The 18,703-nt window shown below is 29.3% G+C and overlaps 1 protein-coding gene and 1 pseudogene across 1 annotated transcript; both read left to right on the forward strand.

Moving 5' to 3' along the window:
- The first annotated feature begins 8,556 nt into the window (after positions 1–8,556).
- On the forward strand, positions 8,557–11,726 carry LOC129309176 (RING-box protein 1a). Its single transcript, XM_054950584.1, has 5 exons — positions 8,557–8,773; positions 8,911–8,961; positions 9,041–9,100; positions 11,231–11,302; positions 11,400–11,726. The coding sequence occupies exons 1-5, from the start codon at positions 8,653–8,655 to the stop codon at positions 11,435–11,437; spliced, it is 342 nt and encodes a 113-aa protein (XP_054806559.1). The 5' UTR covers positions 8,557–8,652; the 3' UTR covers positions 11,438–11,726.
- A 131-nt stretch (positions 11,727–11,857) lies between these two features.
- LOC129309175 (40S ribosomal protein S3a-2-like) lies at positions 11,858–18,423 on the forward strand (annotated as a pseudogene).
- Positions 18,424–18,703: the final 280 nt, after the last annotated feature.

Below are 18,703 nucleotides of genomic sequence, written 5' to 3' on the forward strand. Positions count from 1 at the left end.
CGTGTGTTGTGTGGGCTAATGGCACTTGAATTGAGTTTTGAATACTTTGAAAGTAAATAAATGTGAAAAAGTAATAGTTTTGGTTCTAAATATCTAACTTTTTGATATGATAGAATTTGTAAATGAGACCAGTGCCATTAGCTAATTAATTGAATGAACTTTCCGTGGATACTTAGAACTTAGCTATCATATAAGATAAGATAACTTAAACTTAGAATTAAAAGAGCAAAAAAAAAAATATTCTGGCATAATTGTGTATTAGCAAGGGTGACCTTGTACTATCTAAGCTCACCAATTGTAAGGTGTGACCTAATCAAAGATCACATGACTTACTCTAGAACCATGACTTCCCCCACTCTTGAATCTCTAAGGTGTCATAGACCTTAAACTAACCTTCTTAATAAATTAATGGAGATAGCTAGGTTTTAGTCCCTCGAAAAATTATGAGACAGTCCATCAACAAACTATAAGACAAGGCTATACTCTTGTACATTGAAAGGCAATTGAAAATATTATATGAATTTTAATTACTCTTCTCCCTAAATGAACTCCTGCCAGCGGGTCATGCAATGTACAATACTCACTAAATTCACCATTTCATTGTTTTAATGTTAACACGTTGGGCTTACGATAATACGCTACCTAAGTAAGCATCAATCATTATTTTTACATTTATCACATATATCTATTTTCAATCTCAACACAATTATCTTTATCATTTCCATCATCAACTACTCATTTCAATATCACATTGCAGATTTGAAATTCATCTCAAAATCACTTTTGCATCTTTAGTTTAAATCAAAGCAAATATACAATCTCATGATTTCATAGCATGCTTACACATTTACAAATCGATATACATACTATGGTCGGTAATTTGGGCAAGCTGTGCTTATTCGGGTCAGGCTCAATTCGGGCCTGGCTTATTTGGATTGGGCTTAAAGAATTTTACTCTTTTTAAAAAGCCTATATAGCCAAGCCCGGTCCTGATTTTAATTTTTAAATAATTTTATTAAGCATAAAATATTATTTTAACTTGAAAGGAATAAAAATAATAATAACTTATCAACTTTGTAGTTAAGTACTTAAGTAACTCTATTACTGTTTTGTTGTATTATGTGTAATTTATTCATGATGTTTCCTTTACTTATAAATTAATATCTTATTTATTTAAATATTGCCCTTATCATAGTTATATAAAAATATTTATATATTTTAATTGAATTATATTATTTTAATTATGATCAAGTTAATCTCAATTCAAATACGGTTAGACTACTAATTTAAAATTATTGTCTTGATTAGTTCAAAATTTTTAATAACTATTGGATAAACTATACTTTTTATTTTTAAGAATATGAGAAAAATAGCCATTATTATATTATATAAAATAAAATCATTTAATTATGGGTAAAATACTATTTTTTTTGAATTTTTTTCTTTAATCTTTTATATTGTTTAAGTCCTATATATAAATGATATTTACTGTAGTTTATTCTTAATTTTTAACTAAGTCTAGCATGGATGATAATTAAATAATTATATAAAAATATTATTTTATTTATTATATTTATTTAGTAGTAAAGTCGAGAATTCTTACATGCCCAAATTTTATTTTTAAAATTATTTTTAATTTAAAATTAATTATCTTATTTTATAAAAAATATAAAATATAATTTTTTGGATAAGAAAATGGTGTATGACTCAACTATTTTTTTTTTGAAAAAAATTGAGCCTCAAAATATAAAAATCAATATTAAAATATACTTTAATTATTATTTTGAGATATTTTATTTGATTAAAAATAATAAAAATAGGAAATATAAATATTTTTATTTTTTTAAAATAACTATAGTAATACACTCAAATATATGGTATTTTAGAATAAAATGATATAAAATTTAAAAAATAATTAATATTTATTATATTATAGATATTTTTTAATTTTTTTTATTCGGGTATTCGGGCCAAGCCTGAACCTGATCGAGTTTGGCTCAAATTTTTGAACAATAAAAAATATTATTTTTTTCTGGCTCGGGCCTAAATTTTTTGGGCGGGTTCGGGTTGGCTCGTCGAGTTTGGCCCAAATTACCGACTCTAATACATATGAATAACCACATTTTATTTTTACAATGCAATTAATAAGCAACTACATAAGATAGGGTTCCCCTAGTTACATTAAACCTTTAAGAAGTTAAAGGTTTACCTCTCAATAATTAGCTTTCAAGCTTGATTCTCAAGCCAAATATAGTGCTCAAATGCTTAATCTACAATTAATCAATTTTAAACGCATCAACATTGTTAAGAATACAATTTCAACTCTCACTTTCACTTTTACAGCACCCAACATCCTTACTTTTCACCCTTGGGCTTACCCATTAAGTATAATAACTCTTTTTAGCTCCCAATACCATCAATGAGTCATTAAACCTCCATTAATGGCATTACAACTCCTCTAACAATCTTCATTAATGCCATTTTTGTATATTCATAGCATCTACCAACCATCAATCTTTAAAACTATTAATATTAGCTTTAAATACTTTAAATAACTCCCATTAACTTCAGTTAAATCAATGGATTTGGACTTATAAATAATATGGACTAAAAATTATTATCCTAACTCAAACCCTAACTTGAATCCCTATTAAAATGAAAGAGAGAGGGAGGAAAGGAGTGTAGGATACTTACCTTAGGTAATTACTAGCTCTAAAATGCTCTAAATACCTCCCAAATGTGAACTTTAATAGAGCTTCTCGCTTGCTCTTTGTGTTCTCCCTTTTCTTTTCTCTAATTTTCAGTTTGTTCATGATCAGTTTATTAGAGAATTTGGTTGTGTGCCACGACGCATGACACAGAGAGGCCCTTTTTCCTTCAACTATCATCTGCGCGCCATGGCAGATGTGCTTCACACCTTAGCATATGGCACAGAGGCAATCCTTCACGTTTTTCTCCTTCTTTCGATGCCCGGATAGCCCGTCTTCACTTTGAATCCATAATTTAAGGCTAAAATCATAATCGATTACATATATTAGACATATTTGGTCATACACCAAATCAAAACACTCATTTACCATAATTAAACTTAATTAATTCCTTAGTAATTCGAGGATTAAAATTTGAAATGTTATATTGGTTGCATATCTTTGGTGGTGATCTTTTCATCCTACTCAAACACAACATAAGGGAACGTAACTTTTATTTTGTGGCTATTGAAAGAACTAACCTCTATATAGGTTCAATGAGGTGGATGGAGAATAGATACGATTAGTTTTACTGGGTTGATTCCATTATACACATGTGTGGGCTATATAAATGATGTTGGGAATCACTTCAGGCTATAAGTACAGTTAACTACTTGCCTACTTCATCATTTATTGATGAGTTCTATGCTATGTATCTAGATCTTTGCATCCCCTATCTTATACATCCTAAAGATGCACTTCTCATCTATAATCATTAGACTGAGATATGCCTACACATCAAACATCTTGATCTCAATGATGATCAGTGGCCATGTCAGAATTTGGGTGGTGTACATGTTCTTGGTGCTAATGCTCAAAGTTGGTATTGGTGCTACTCTTATGGCAAATGGGTCAGGTCAAGTTCATGAATGCTCAGATGCTACAAATGGCAATACTAACTCTCCACTAAAAGTTGCTAATTTGGGCAATGGTTTTGTGAGTTTTTCCTTCAAAAAAGCTCACTAAGTGAATTTATGATGATTAAGGGTTTGGGATGCTTAAGATGGGTAGTGTTTTTCTTCTTGCTTTCTTGTTCAGCTTCTCTTTTTCTTTTATTTGTGATAAGTTTGTATTTGATTTTTTTTTCTTAGATTTGGACTTTTGGTTGGTTGAGGTGCTAAGGTCTTTAGACCAATGATCTCAAGTTGCTGCTCTTAGGCATCTTGCCTTTTCAAGAACTTTTAGTTTCCTTGTTAGTACCTATTTGATACCTCTCATTGCGGCTTCCATGTGCTTTGTGCCTTGGACTTGACCATGTGCCTTTATTTTGGTTTTTGAGTTTGTATTTTTGTTGTTAGTCTCTATTTTATGTTGATTTGCTATTAGGCCTCTTTTTAAATATATGTTATACTAATGGTGTTAGTGATAAATAATATTTGACCTTTGATCAAAAAATAAAATAATTTTTTTTACATAAGGTGAAATTTTTTTTGTTATACTTTATTTGATCCTTTTTATAAATTATTTTCAGCATATTTCACTAAAATTAAAAAAAATCTTAAATCTTATACTTTTGTCTTAAATTTTATCAAACTTTCACTTTTACTCCTAACAAGGGCCAAAATAAGTATTTTTAATTATTTTCATGGCATTTAATAATGGCAAAAAGGTAAAAATAAACATAAAAAAAATAGTGGATTGTCGTATAAATAGGACTAAAATTATTTTTGTCTTATAAATAGAACTAAAGAAGTACCTATTCTCATTTTTGAATGTTAAAATTTCAGAAAAAGCGTGAAAAAATAAAATTTTTATATTTTTAAAGATAACGTAGGATCAATAGTAAAAATCAATGATAGATATATATTATTCTTAATAAAATAATAGGTATTAGATATATAATGAAATTACAAATTTTATTTAGACAAAATTATGAAAAGTAATTTACTTACAATAAAAAATCTAAATAAAATTAATTCAGTCAAAATAATAAATTATGAATAAAATAATTTTTTACTTTTAATTTTGTACGCATGAGATCTTTAATTGTAGAATAAAAAAGGTAAGTGACAAATTATAGAATAGAATATTTTATTTTTAAATTTTAATTTACTTAGTCTTGGAATAATAAATTATTTTTTGTAATTTAAAATACATGGAGTGACATTTTTTTTAATTTATTCATGTAAAAATAAAACAGTATGTTGTTACCAAAGATAGAAAACAATTTTTATATATTTTTAATATAAACAAGAATGCTATTGGGGCTTTTATATATATAGCGAATTTTATAAAACCAAATTCAATAAACAGCCTAAAATTTATTATATTTTATATTATAGCCATTTTGATATTTATTTGACTTTTATATGATAAAACTACCCTCCTTGTAAATAATATGACCTTTTTTTAAATTTGTTTGGGATGAAAACCTTTTTTCAAATACTTGAAGATGAAATAGAGCTTTATTTGACCCTCTTTTTAAAAAAATAAAAAGAAATAATGAGATTAAGTATCCTCATATCTATAAAATTAAATAGTGTTAATAAGTTTTTACTGATATGATTTATTAGTAATGTATAATTGTATATCATTGATATAATATTGTGGATTAAATAACACAAAAGAAAACATAATCATTTGCTTAAAATAAATCAAACATAATCCGTAAAAAATTTTGAACATCATAGCTTATCAGATAATCAAATATTTAAACTAATAAATCTCATTTTACATCATAACAAATGATGATATTAAGTATCTTCATATCTACAAAACTAAATAGTATTGATAAGTTTTGATTGATATGATTTATTAGTGATATATAATTTTATATTACTAATATATTATTATGTATTAGAAACATGAAATAAAAACATAATCATTTACCCATAACAAATCAAACACGGTCCATAAAAAATTATGAACATCTTAACTTATTATAGAAAATCAAATACTCTTTTACAATAAAAGTTTTGGGTTTACATTCATCTTCACACAATGAAGCCTAGCAATAAGAGTTTGTCGAGGCACAAATTGAATTACTCATGTTAGGACGTCTCTTGGAGAAGAGTGCATTTGTTAGGACAACAAAAAGCAATCTGTGAATATTATCTTAATTCCTTTATCCACCAATAAGAGGAAGGAACGGTTGTGAAAGAACATGTTGTAGAGATTTGAAGTGTTGAATGTTAATCATTTAGTTAGTTATAATATATATATATATATATATATTCACTAGTTTATGCAAAGTGTTTTAGTAACATATTTGTTTTGTGGGTAAAAATAAAAAAATCACCTCTAATTAATTTTATAAATGAGCTATATTTTAAAATATTCAAAAACCATATCTATAATTTATAGGAATTATATTTTTCATGGTTATTAGACTAATTTACTCTATGTTATTTATGTTTTTACTATCCATAAGGATAAAAATTTCTAAAAAAAGCACGTTGTTGTTTATAAAATAAAATTTTATTTTTACATAAAAAATTATAAAATAAAACATGTTTAGATTTAAATTTATATGGAGATAACACGGTCAAGATAAAAAAAAATTACTGTATATTTATTATTTGCATGAGATAACATATCATAAAACATTTTGTGTAGGAATAGAACAAGCTTTTCATATTCTTCAAATGTATAAGCTAGAAACTTTATTATTCTATTATTTATATGTAAAAGAGAAACATTTATGTAATTATGTGCTTTAAGATTAACGTCAATGAATTTATTTTTAACTACACTAACCTTTTTCTTAATTGTTGTATTACCTGTAATGCATATATATTATATATATATATATTATTGATAAATATATAGTATTATAACATAGATTATACTATTTTCTTAATTTACAACCATTACAATTATGATTTATAAATAATATTATGATATATATTGTAGTATGATACACATATAGTACATGTTTAATTTTATTAAGGTGATACATAGGAGAACAAATTTTAAAAAAATAATAAATTAGATTATATTTCAAATTGAAGGTGAGAAATTTTTTAAAAAATATTACTAATTTGTAATGCATATAAATGTAACACATTACAAAATAGAAGTTATTCCTTAAATTTTAATTTACACGGGGCAACATATTCCAAAATTAAATAAGTTATTATTTATATTTTAATATGAAAGAACATATTCCAAAATAAATATTCTTTAGATTTAATATACACAAATTAATAATTATAGAGTAAAATACACCAACTTTCTTTTAGTTTTGTTAAAATTATAAAGATCTTTTTCTTTATTTTCAAAACCTACACTTAAATCTCATTTTTAACACCATTGAAAATATTCTATTAAATATTCTAAAATACTTAATTTATTATTTGTAATTATGTTGAAAAATTTTAAAAGTATTAATTTGCCTTTATAATCTATTTGCATATCTATCCTTTCACTTCCTAATTTAAAGCATTTCAAACTATTTTTGTTCTTTGGCAAAAAAAAAAAAACTATTTTTGTTCAAAAAGAAACTTTATTAAAGAATTAAATATAACAATATTTAAATAAATAATTCAAAAATATTTGTGAAAATTTTAAATTTTAAATAAAAATAAACATAAATTATATTAACTAATCTATCTCTTATTATATTAAATTATTATTTTGTTAATCTTATTAATACATACGTTTGAAATATTATTTAAAAATTTTTTTAAAAATATTAAATAAATAAGTTTGTATAACTAATACATTTAAGATATGAACAAAAACTTAAAAGAATACTTTCAGAATGGTATTTTAATTCAATACATATGACTTAATTATTTATTAATAATTAAATGAATAAAAATTAAAAATTAAAAATAAAATGAATGTTTATATTTTGTAACTCTTGATTTTTAATTTTAAAAGAGAATTAGATAGATTTTAAGAATAAGAAAAGATATTTATAATTAAGATAAAATTAAAAAAAGGCAATGTATTGTAGTTGAAGTACACTAAGATAAATTTTTAATATTAATATTTTTATTCATATTTATTTTTTAAATACTACTTTTTTATTAAAAAATATAAAATATTTTTATTTTTTAATGTATAATTATTATTATTTTTAAATATTGTTATTGAATAAATCATTTTAAATTTATTTTAAGATAAAATAATCTATTAAATAAAAATAAATAAAAAAATAGAGTTAATTTAAAAATAACTAATTATTTTATTAAAAGATAAAATTTAATTATTTTTTTATGTATTTTTAAAGGGAGGGAGTATAACATTCAATGTGTTTGGATAGCAAATATAATTGATTTTTGGTCCAAAAAATTGATTCTTCAAAAAATTATTCAAACACCCACTTTTTTGGAGAATCAATTTTCAAGCCAAAAATTGATTATTTCCAGAAGCTGAGAATCAAAGCTTTTACGAAGAAGCTTGTTCAAAATATTGAAAAAATTATAAAGACAAACCCAAGCAAAAATTACAAAAAAACACATAATTTAATAAAATAAAATCAAACTTTTTTCTTTTCTTTTTTTTTTTAATAAAATTTGAACTTTACATCTTCAAAAAATTGATATTTAATATTTAAAAATTAAATTATATAATAATTTATATAATTAAAATTAATTTTAATTATATTATCTAAATATTTTTAATTCTGTTAAAATTAATTTTAAAAAAACAATATTTAAATAGATTGTGTTATAATATAATTAATTATAATTAAAATTTATCATTTAATTAATTTTTTTTATAATTTATTATACTCCACTAGAATCCAAACGGACCATTAGCATGGCAAGTATCAATCTAATTTATTCATAATCGTTATCATTATTATTGATATTGATTATTGATTTATTATCCCACCCTGCAGATATATACTTTCCACTGGGACGCTGTTGCCAAACAACAACGAGAAAACTTTGGAGGTCGGCTTGAATCTGAAGTGGCGAGAAACTAGAGTACTTTACTTTTCATCGTAAATCCAATGGCCACTCTTGATTCCGACGTTCCAATGGTACCGGCCGGCGACTCTGCCGGTCCTTCTTCCAAAAAGCCCAAGCGATTCGAGATCAAAAAGTGGAACGCCGTTGCTCTCTGGGCTTGGGGTACTCCTTTCTTTAACCCTAACCCTAACTTCTTTCCCTAATTGTGTTCCCCTGTTCTCTCTCTCTTTTTTATAATCATTGTGCATGGTATTGTGTATTTGTTTTTGATTGTTGCCCATCTAATTGTGATTACGCAGATATTGTTGTTGATAACTGTGCTATCTGCCGGAACCATATCATGGATCTGTGTGAGTATATCTCAAATAATTTTTCAATCGACGGATGCTTCATTCGCTTGAACTAATTCTTTTTTTATGACTGCTTTAGGCATTGAATGCCAGGCCAACCAGGCTAGCGCCACTAGTGAGGAATGTACTGTAGCTTGGGGTATGTTCTAAAACTCTCTATTGCCTTCATTTTTTTTGTGCCTTGTCCTGTATGTTACATAACCATAATTGTTGCTTGTCAGCTCATGGTGATTTGGTATGCTGTACGTCCTCATGGACCATTTTTTCCATTAAAAAAAAGAAAAAAAGGAAACCTATTCAATGGTTACATAGAGTCAGAGTAGAACTATTTCTTTCTTTTTTCTTTTTCTTTTTTTTTTTGTCTTCAACCAAAGATGGAACTTTGTAGTCTTAGGATTTGGATTTGGATTTGGATGAGACTTGTTTTGTGGTCATGCCATGTACATAAAATTAAGCGTGGATGTGTACTGTTCAGGACTTAGCAATTTAAGGTAAACATTGGCAGGTGATATGTATTGTTAAAATTGCTGCCAAAATGCATAAACAGCACAGTTAAAGCTTGAAAGATAAACCACTATTTTTTCTCTTAAAGCTTTCATTGACATATAGATTGGATTCAGAATAATTGCATGATGGTTCCCTAGAATGTGAAACCTTGGGAAATGCACGGAATTTTCTAGATTATACAACACTGGATATTGAGATGAGAAATTTGAGGTGGCTTGTATATGTACAAAGAAGATCATGTAAGGCACCTGTGAGGAGAGTAGAATAAATGACTTTGAGCCCTGTCAAGAAGAGTAAAGGAAAATTGAAGAGAACACTTTTGAAAGTTGTTAAGTAAGATCTTATAATTAATAATATTTTTAAAAGCTTAATAGATGATAGAGCACAATGGCATCATATAATCCATATAGCTGACCCTATCTAGTGGGATAAGGCTTGTTGTTGTTGTTGTTGTTGTATACAACACTAGATGTTCTGTTTCATTTGACATTGTGTATCAGTTGACATGTTGCATTCGTGGCTATCATAAGTTGTTTCTTCGTAAGAAAAAGTGTTCCATTTTAGTGTAGGAACTGTAGAATCTTACATGGACATGTTGGCATTTCGAATTTCAAGAAATACATGATTTGGTGCATATTTTTACACATTTTAGAATGAGTAGTAATGATAATAATAATAATAATTTTTTGTGCTTTATGGTTCAAGATGCGTTCATAGATATGGTTTTGGTTGTGACATTCAAATGTATTGGAGAGGGATGGAACAACTGGAACAAATGCCTTATGCCCTTATCCCATTAGGAGGGATTGGTTATATGGATTGCATGCCATCATTGTACTCTATATCAACAATCAAATGTTTGATATATTTTTGATAAAAAAGTCCTGTTCAATAGCTTCATCGGGTATTATCTTTTGTCTTCATCTACCTCTCTTCATGGAACTTAAAACTGACTATTCCACCTTCATCACTGGCTTCTCCAACAGCCTTCTTTGCACATATCTGAATTACTTTAAATGATTTTCTACTATCATCTCTTCAGTAAATGCCACAACAACTTTTTCTTGTATATGTTCATTTTGAAGTTTGTATTTTCTTCTATGTTCACATATCCATTTTAACATTATCTCTGTTATCCTAACTTTATGATCTTGTTGTCCATTTAAAGCTCAACATTCGCTATCGCATAGCATTGATTTTATCACAATTCAATAAAACTTCTCTTTAAAATTATTAGATACTTTTTGATCGCAAATCATTTTTGTAACCTTTCTCCATTTGAACCATTCAGCTTGTGTTCTATGTGCAACATTCTCATTAATTTCATCATCATTTTGTGTGTGTGATCCCAAACATCTAAACATTGTCACTTGTGTGATTTGATCTCCCATCTTAACTTACAAATCACTTTTAATGTACCTCTTATCAAATTTGTAGTGCATATATTCTGTTTTACACTCACTCAAGTGGAAACTTTTTGACTTTGTAGCTGAAAAATTTAAAATGGGGTGGGGCGGTGGAAATTTATAGCTAAAATAAACATTAAAGGAGACGAGTAAACAATTTAAAGGGGGAAGATTTGATGACTGGAAAACAATTAATATAAACTGCATACGTGATACATTTAAGTCTCTGTTGGTGCAAAACATAGGTCTATCCCTGATGATGGTGCAATTGTATTTGCTGCGAATGTCACTGCAGCTTTAGCAAATGTAGTTTTACTCTAAACTGTTGCTTTGGCTTTTTTTCTTTTCCTGCTCAGGGGTATGCAATCATGCTTTTCACTTCCATTGCATCAGCCGATGGCTCAAGACCCGTCAAGTTTGTCCTTTAGGTGTTTGCCCAGTACCTCCACTTCTCTTTTCTGTTGTGACCATTATGGGTTGATAGCTGTATTTTTCACTAATTTTGGTATTTCTCCGTTGCTACAGATAACAGTGAATGGGAGTTTCAGAAATACGGTCACTAGAATTTTGTCAGGCTCTGTGGACCCTTGGATCTGCTGCCTTACTTATACGATAATATTAATATAGTGGTGTCCAGGAAAGATTCTCGTTTGGTAGATCTGAATTATATTCTCTTCGGGGGAAAAAAAAATTATGACTTGTATGGCATTGAGGGAATTTAGAATTCTGTGCACGCAAATAGGCATCCTCGTGATGTCCATGTTTTATGTGAGTGCTACTATGCTGTTCCATTTCCCCTTTCATGCCTGTACAGATTTTATGGTTTAAATGGAAGGTTCGGATTTAATCTTTTTTACTTTTTCAATAATTTTCAGTGGACACAAGATCTAAAATAAAAGTACTTCCCTAGATGTCACTTTTCTTTTTTTGTTAAAAAAATGAATTTATCAATTAAAAATTTCAAATCTGGACTATTGAAATCAGATTTTATAGATCAGCTTTTAGGGTGTTCATGGACCCGATTAGCTTGTCTCAGTTGATCTTGTAGAGATGGGTCATTTCGAGCTTGAAAATAATTGGGACTGTATCAAGGTGGAACTTAGGTTGAGTACTGGGATGCCCCGTTGTCCAGAATATATTTTTAAGGGAGGATGACAATAAAATACTTTCAAAATATACTAAAGATAAATAGATACTGAGAAATGTAATAATGATTATCTAGCCCCATAGGACTCTAGTCATTTTAATTTTTCGTAAAAATGACATTTGTCCTGTTCAAATCTACGACTAATAGTACCCATAGAGCTTCATCGGCTTCCTCCACTAGCGATTGCAGTTTCTCTAATTGCAACTCCTCCAAATACTGAGCTCTTCATTGAAAGAGACCTCCCTTGCAACTGTGACGTGAGGGCTCCATTTGCAGGATGGAGCTCAGAGTGTCTTGAAGCCATGCGACGTCGATTCCCAGATTCGACAGTATCTCGAGGAGGGAGCCGACGCAAGGATTGGCTTTAGCCAAGACTTTGAGCACTACAGTGAGCACCCTCCATTTCTTTGTACGCGGATATGCGTTGGTCCTAACAATTTCACCTATTTGCTTGCTATAATGGCCTCTTCAGGGGTTCCCGATGAGACGTATGGAATGCTGTTGCATACATGGTCGATCATGATTGTTGCTTCATTTTGTTTTAACCAAGGACAGTGACTTTTTCGGGAGGCACAAGTCTTTCGAGGAAGCTACTGTCATCATCCATTGAGTAGAAGCAGAAAACAACCCTTGAAAGCTTTTGAGTCTAGTTTGAGGAAAGCACTACCAAGCGTCCCAAATCCTACCCAGATCGGATCAGGTCAGGTAATATTGGATGTTTTCTCCAGGGATTTCATCTCGCCAGCCAAGACTTCCTTTTAAAAAAATATATATAATTATTAATCTTTCAATTTTCAACTTAACTGTGAGTCCTTCAAGTTTAACTTGTCATAACTCAGTCTCTTAAATTTAGTTTGTTTACTAATGACAGTGATTTTTTTGGGAGGCACGAGTCTTTCGAGGAAGCTACTGTCATCACCCATCAAGTAGAAGCAAAAAACAACCCTTGAAATCTTGAGTCTAGTTTGAGGAAAGCACCACCAAGCGTGCCAAATCCTACCCAGATCGGATCAGGTCAGGTAATATTGGATGTTTTCTCTAGGGATCTCATCTCGCCAGCCAAGACTTCCTTTTTTGAAAAAAAAAAGAAAATATAATTATTAAATCTTTAATTTTCAACTTAATTATAAATCCTTTAAATTTAACCTGTCGTAACTCAATTTCTCAAATTTAATTTGTTTGCTAATGCGACTAGAGGGGTTGAAACCAATGATGGAAGAAGCCCATGATCCTAGACTCCTAGTTTGCTCTTTTGGGGTGGATTTGAACTAAGGTTAATTATTTCATACAAAAATTAAAATGTCAAATAAATCTTTAGAAACTCAAAATAATTATCACATTTCATGATACCTATTTGTCAATTGCATATTTTGAAGGTATTTTATTATCATTCTCCCTATTTTTAAATATGGTATCTCTAAAAAATATAAGTTTGAATAGATGAATTAGGAAGAGAAGACGTTGAATAATGTGGCTCAAAAATTGGGCTGGTTATGGAGGTTCTTGTTTTATTTATAACCAGTGCTATGCACAGGTTGTGAACATTTTTAAAAAAATTAAATAAATAATAAAATTTACGTCATATCTAGAATTAGTTGTTATTAAATAAAAATAATTGATTCATAAATTAAATCTAGAGATACGGTAAATGGCTCTAAATTGGACCTTATAGATATTTGAATAATATTTAAAGTTGTGTTTGGTGGATTTTTAATTAAAAAAAATAATATTACAAGATTTGCCTGATAAGTGCTTCAGGTTCATAAATGGATGCAAGTCTAGAAAAGTATAACTAAAATTTTAAAGATTTTGATATTGAATTTAATTTATCATCATGATGGAAGATAATATAATTAAGAATTAATATTCTAAATACTGAATGGTAAAGTTGAGTATCATTACACAAAACAAAAGATTTATCAATATATATTATGAATATGACATGAAAAGTAAAACATCTATCAATCATTTTCTTCTTTTTAAAATATCATCTTCTCAATTCTCATAAAGCTAGTTCTTGCTACATATATAAATCAATTTTCTTGTTGAGAGAGGATATCAAGCTTAGCAATATATAATTTAAAGTTTGAAGATTGTTTTTAGTAAACATAATCATATTAACAATATTGAGGATTGGAGAAACAACAAAAATATTAATTAAAATATCATTTAGTCAGTGATGTGTTATTTTTACGAATGAACTTTTAGTATAGGCAAATTATATATCCATTGGAAGAATAGAACTATGCAAATTTTCTTTTCTTCCCGCACGGCGATAGTCAAAAGTCAAAGCTTTAATATAAGCATGCAAAAAATTAATAGAAATTTTGACAATTTAAGGAAAGAAAATGAGAACATCAAGAAATTCAAATGATAACCATAAATATATCATTCTATAACAAACCATTAACAGGAACAAAAAGGAGGAGAAATAAAAGGAAAAATAAATTCATCTACCTATAATATTGGTGAATATATTATAGTTGTTGTACATTTTCCAAATATGAGGGCCTCTCATGAGACGTTGATATGGTTTGTAAATACAAATTTTAAATAAAAAATTATAAATTTAATATGGATTTACCGAAATACAAATATGGATGGTTTGACTTGTGATGTTACAAAAATTCATAGTAATGCAAAGGACATGAATAAAAATAAGAATCAGACCACAGTCAAAACGTGAAATTTAAACACAAATAAACTATAGAGCATTGAAAATGAACTTGTTTAATAACAATAATCTGTAATAGAAAGAATCCAGAGGAAAAAAAAATCATAAAATGCCACTTGAGAAAACAAATGGAGAGGAACCAGAAATTGTTAAACGTGGTGGGCAAGGAAAGAAGAAAAAGAAGGGAGAGCAAAGAACGTTAATGCAAGACGGTTTCACATACTGTCATCTAATGACTTCATTGTTCAATAATTTAGCATTAAATATAAGAAAAAGGAGAGTGATCTTTGACAATTCAAGAAGATAATAGGAGGTGGTTTCTGATAAATATGTGGAAAAAAATGAAAACTAAAGTACTTTAAATATTTTTCATGTTAAAATTTTTGCTCATAAAGTTGCTTCCAGATCATTTATTAACAAGATTTTTACATTGACAGCAAGATTTGAACTTATAACTTTATGGATTATAAACCAAATCATTATCAACTAGATTATAACTTTTATTGGTATATTAAATACAATTTTAAACAAACTAATCAAATAATAAAATAACAAGAAGTTCCCCCAACATTTAGAATACAATATTTTTTTCATTACATGGAATGAAATAAAATAAAAAATAATGTTATCCATTTTTTTTACGTTTTAAAATTAAAAATAATCACAATTGAATAATAACATGATAAAAAAAAATATAAAACAATGGCAGCAACAAAATATTTTCATTTTTCTCACTTCCGTTCATTTTTCTGCAGCAGAAGCAGGGTTCGTTTGGCTGTTTGATATTATAGCCGTCAGCTGCAGAGAGAAGAAGGAGCTTCCTTGTCTGTGACTTGGGTACAATCATGGCGGTAGGGAAGAACAAGAGAATTTCTAAGGGAAAGAAAGGAGGCAAGAAGAAGGCGTAATCACCCTTTTCATTCTTTTCAAATGCTGTTTTATATTCTGTCTTCTGCATCTGTCTTCGATTCATCCCATCTCTGCTTCTTTGGCTTTCAGTGCTGATCCCTTTGCCAAGAAGGATTGGTATGATATTAAGGCCCCTTCTGTGTTCCAAGTTTAAAATGTAGGCAAGACTCTTGTCACTCGCATTCAGGGGACCAAGGTAATTTCATTCTTTTTTGTTATTATTATTATTTGAATTTAGTACCCTGAAACGCTTCACGTGTGGAAATTTGTATATATAATTTGAATAATTTCTTTACCTATATGGCTTCCCAGATTTCGTCTTGCTTAAGTTGATTGAGTCGAATCCTTTCTTCTAAACTTCATTTACTTGAGGGCTGTTTTGCTCTTGCATTTATGTACTAAACTGAGAGGAATGAAGCATGATGATTTCTCACATTCTAATAATTGTCTGCTTCGGTCTCCTTATGGAATACTGTAAACAAATATTATTAAGATATAATATTTCCTTAGGATTCTTAGTCCTCTCTCTGCATCTGAACTTTCATAATTCTAAGATCATGTTTCATGCCATGAAGCACCGATACAGGTACGAGTATCGGATACGATACAGCATGATATATGGATACGCCATTTTTTAAAAATTTCAAGATACAGGTATGGCTGTATAAATAATTAAATATTATTCTTTTTGCCAAGTATATAAATTATTAAATATTAAATAGTTAGATACACATATATTTTCAATAAGTCTATAACAGCCAGTCACACGGATACATGTACATAGACTATTGGTTGATTTGTGTTAACACCTTAGAAAGGATGTCCTGGCTTGTTGAAGAACTATATAATTATAATTTTCTGTCTTATATATTTATTTTATTGCTTTCCTGAATTCAGCGTTTTACTTCATACATGTCAGTGCATTTTGGTTCACTCTTTACTAGGACTTGCTTCGTATTATTCAATCCTTGATTACATTGTTGATGTTTATTGATTAGTATGGACTGTGGATTATGATGGAAAGTGACACCGTTGCTCCACTTTTAGTGTGCATACAATTTGCCTGGTTTGAGGATTGCGCTTGCTTATACAGGTCATTGTTTGTTTGTAGAACAGATAGCTTCAGAAGGACTCGAACATCGAGTGTTTGAGGTTTCATTAGCTGACTTACAAGCTGATGAGGACCATGCGTACAGGACGATTCAGTTGAGAGCTGAGGATGTTCAAGGGAAGAATGTTCTTACTAATTTTTGGGTACGACGGACGGAATTCACTCTGCTCTTGCTACAGTTGAATCCCCTGCATAATTAAATGTATAGTTATCTAATTAAATATGGTCATCATCAGGGAATAGATTTTACTACAGATAAGTTGAGGTCATTGGTGCGGAAATGGCAAACGTTGATAGAAGATCATGTGGACGTGAAGACCACTGATAATTACACATGTTCTGCATTGGATTTACCAAGAGACGTGCAAACCAGGTGAAGAGGACCAGCTATGCACAATCAAGCCAGATTAGACAGGTAAGTTCACTTAATTTTGTAAGATGCAATTGCAATCATTGCTTGTTTCCACCTGCAGCTTACATCAAAATATTTGAACATCATATTACTTGCATTTTGCTATAAAGCACCTAACAATTAATTACTGAAATTTAATGGGGTGTGAATTATTTGCTGCTATTACTCATTATTTTGCATACTTCTGCGTTTGTACTCGTGATTTTGCTTCTGAACCTGACTATTTGAAGATTTCATATTTAGAAATGTATCATTATGTTTTGATATTTTCAGATCCGCCGGAAGATGAGGGAGATCATGACAAATCAGGCTACCTCCTGTGATTTGAAAGAGTTGGTCCGCAAGTTCATTCCAGAAATGATTGGCAGGGAGATTGAGAAGGCAACATCCGGCATTTACCCTCTACAAAATATGTTCATCAGAAAAGTCAAGATTTTGAAAGCTCCCGAGTTTGATCTTGGAAAACTGATAGAGGTATGCCTCCTTGGTTAAATTTCCTTTCGATAGACAAAGCACCTATAAACTTAAATACAAACCAGCTAGCCTGAATAGTTACAGTTACCGCTTCAGCCTTCACACATGTTTCTTTCCAATACTTCGCTTGGTTCTCTATTTCATGATCCATCAATCTTTCTCAATGTTGTAGCCCCTAATAACATAAGCTTTAATTCTTCAATGAAAATGTCTGGGGGATGGAAATTATCTGTTTGTGTGATCATTAGCAAATGTTTGGAAACTTGAACAGTGGTCTGATCTCTTCTGATGCCTCTCAGGGACGGATCCAGGAAGTAACACATTTTTTTTGGGGGGGGGGTGAGAAAAAAAAATTATAGAAGAGCGGGGCCCAAAATAGATTTCTCATTTTTTTCAAGTAAAAAGGAAGAAAAATTATCAAAAAAATTTTCATGAAGGGGTCAAGTCTGCCTCTGCTGTCTTCTACCTGTAGATTCATGGTGATTATTCAGAAGATGTTGGTCTGAAGGTAGACAGATCTTCGGATGAAACTATGGCCGAGGCCTCAAAGTTGTTGGAGCTTGATTGAACGACAATGCTTCCTTGGTTTTGATTTAGAAGGACTACATTCGCTTTACTGAAGTTTAATTTTATACTAGGTCCTCCAATCTTCTTATTCCTCCACTCTGGCGGAGCAGTTTTGCACTGAGATTGAAGAAAAAAAACAAAAAAAAACACAGTTGGGAACATTCAATATGTGTTTATAATTTGTTCTTTCCTTTAACTCCGCTTGAGTCGAGAGATTTCTTTAATTTAGTTACGCCCTTGAAATTGGCTTTCATGCAAAAAGTTGAGTTTGGATCTGACGTTATAAAAATCTGACCGTTGAAGATTTTTTTCACTTTTAGCGACTTGATTATAAATTGAGTCTCTAGGGAAAAAAGTTCAGTATCATGCTAATGTGGCATGCTATGAAAATAATTGAAGTGAGTGATCAGTTTTATTTTAGTGGTTGGTCAAAAAAGAGAGCAGAAATGAAAGATGATCTAATCATCATAATACCTTTAGCATATTAGAATAACTGCTGTCAATCTTTGTAATAAATAGAAAAAATTTACAAATG

The sequence above is a fragment of the Prosopis cineraria genome, unplaced genomic scaffold (genome assembly GCF_029017545.1).
Source record: "Prosopis cineraria cultivar Desert tree isolate PC_DT_omini unplaced genomic scaffold, ASM2901754v1 PC4, whole genome shotgun sequence".
Taxonomy (NCBI): Eukaryota; Viridiplantae; Streptophyta; class Magnoliopsida; order Fabales; family Fabaceae; genus Prosopis; species Prosopis cineraria.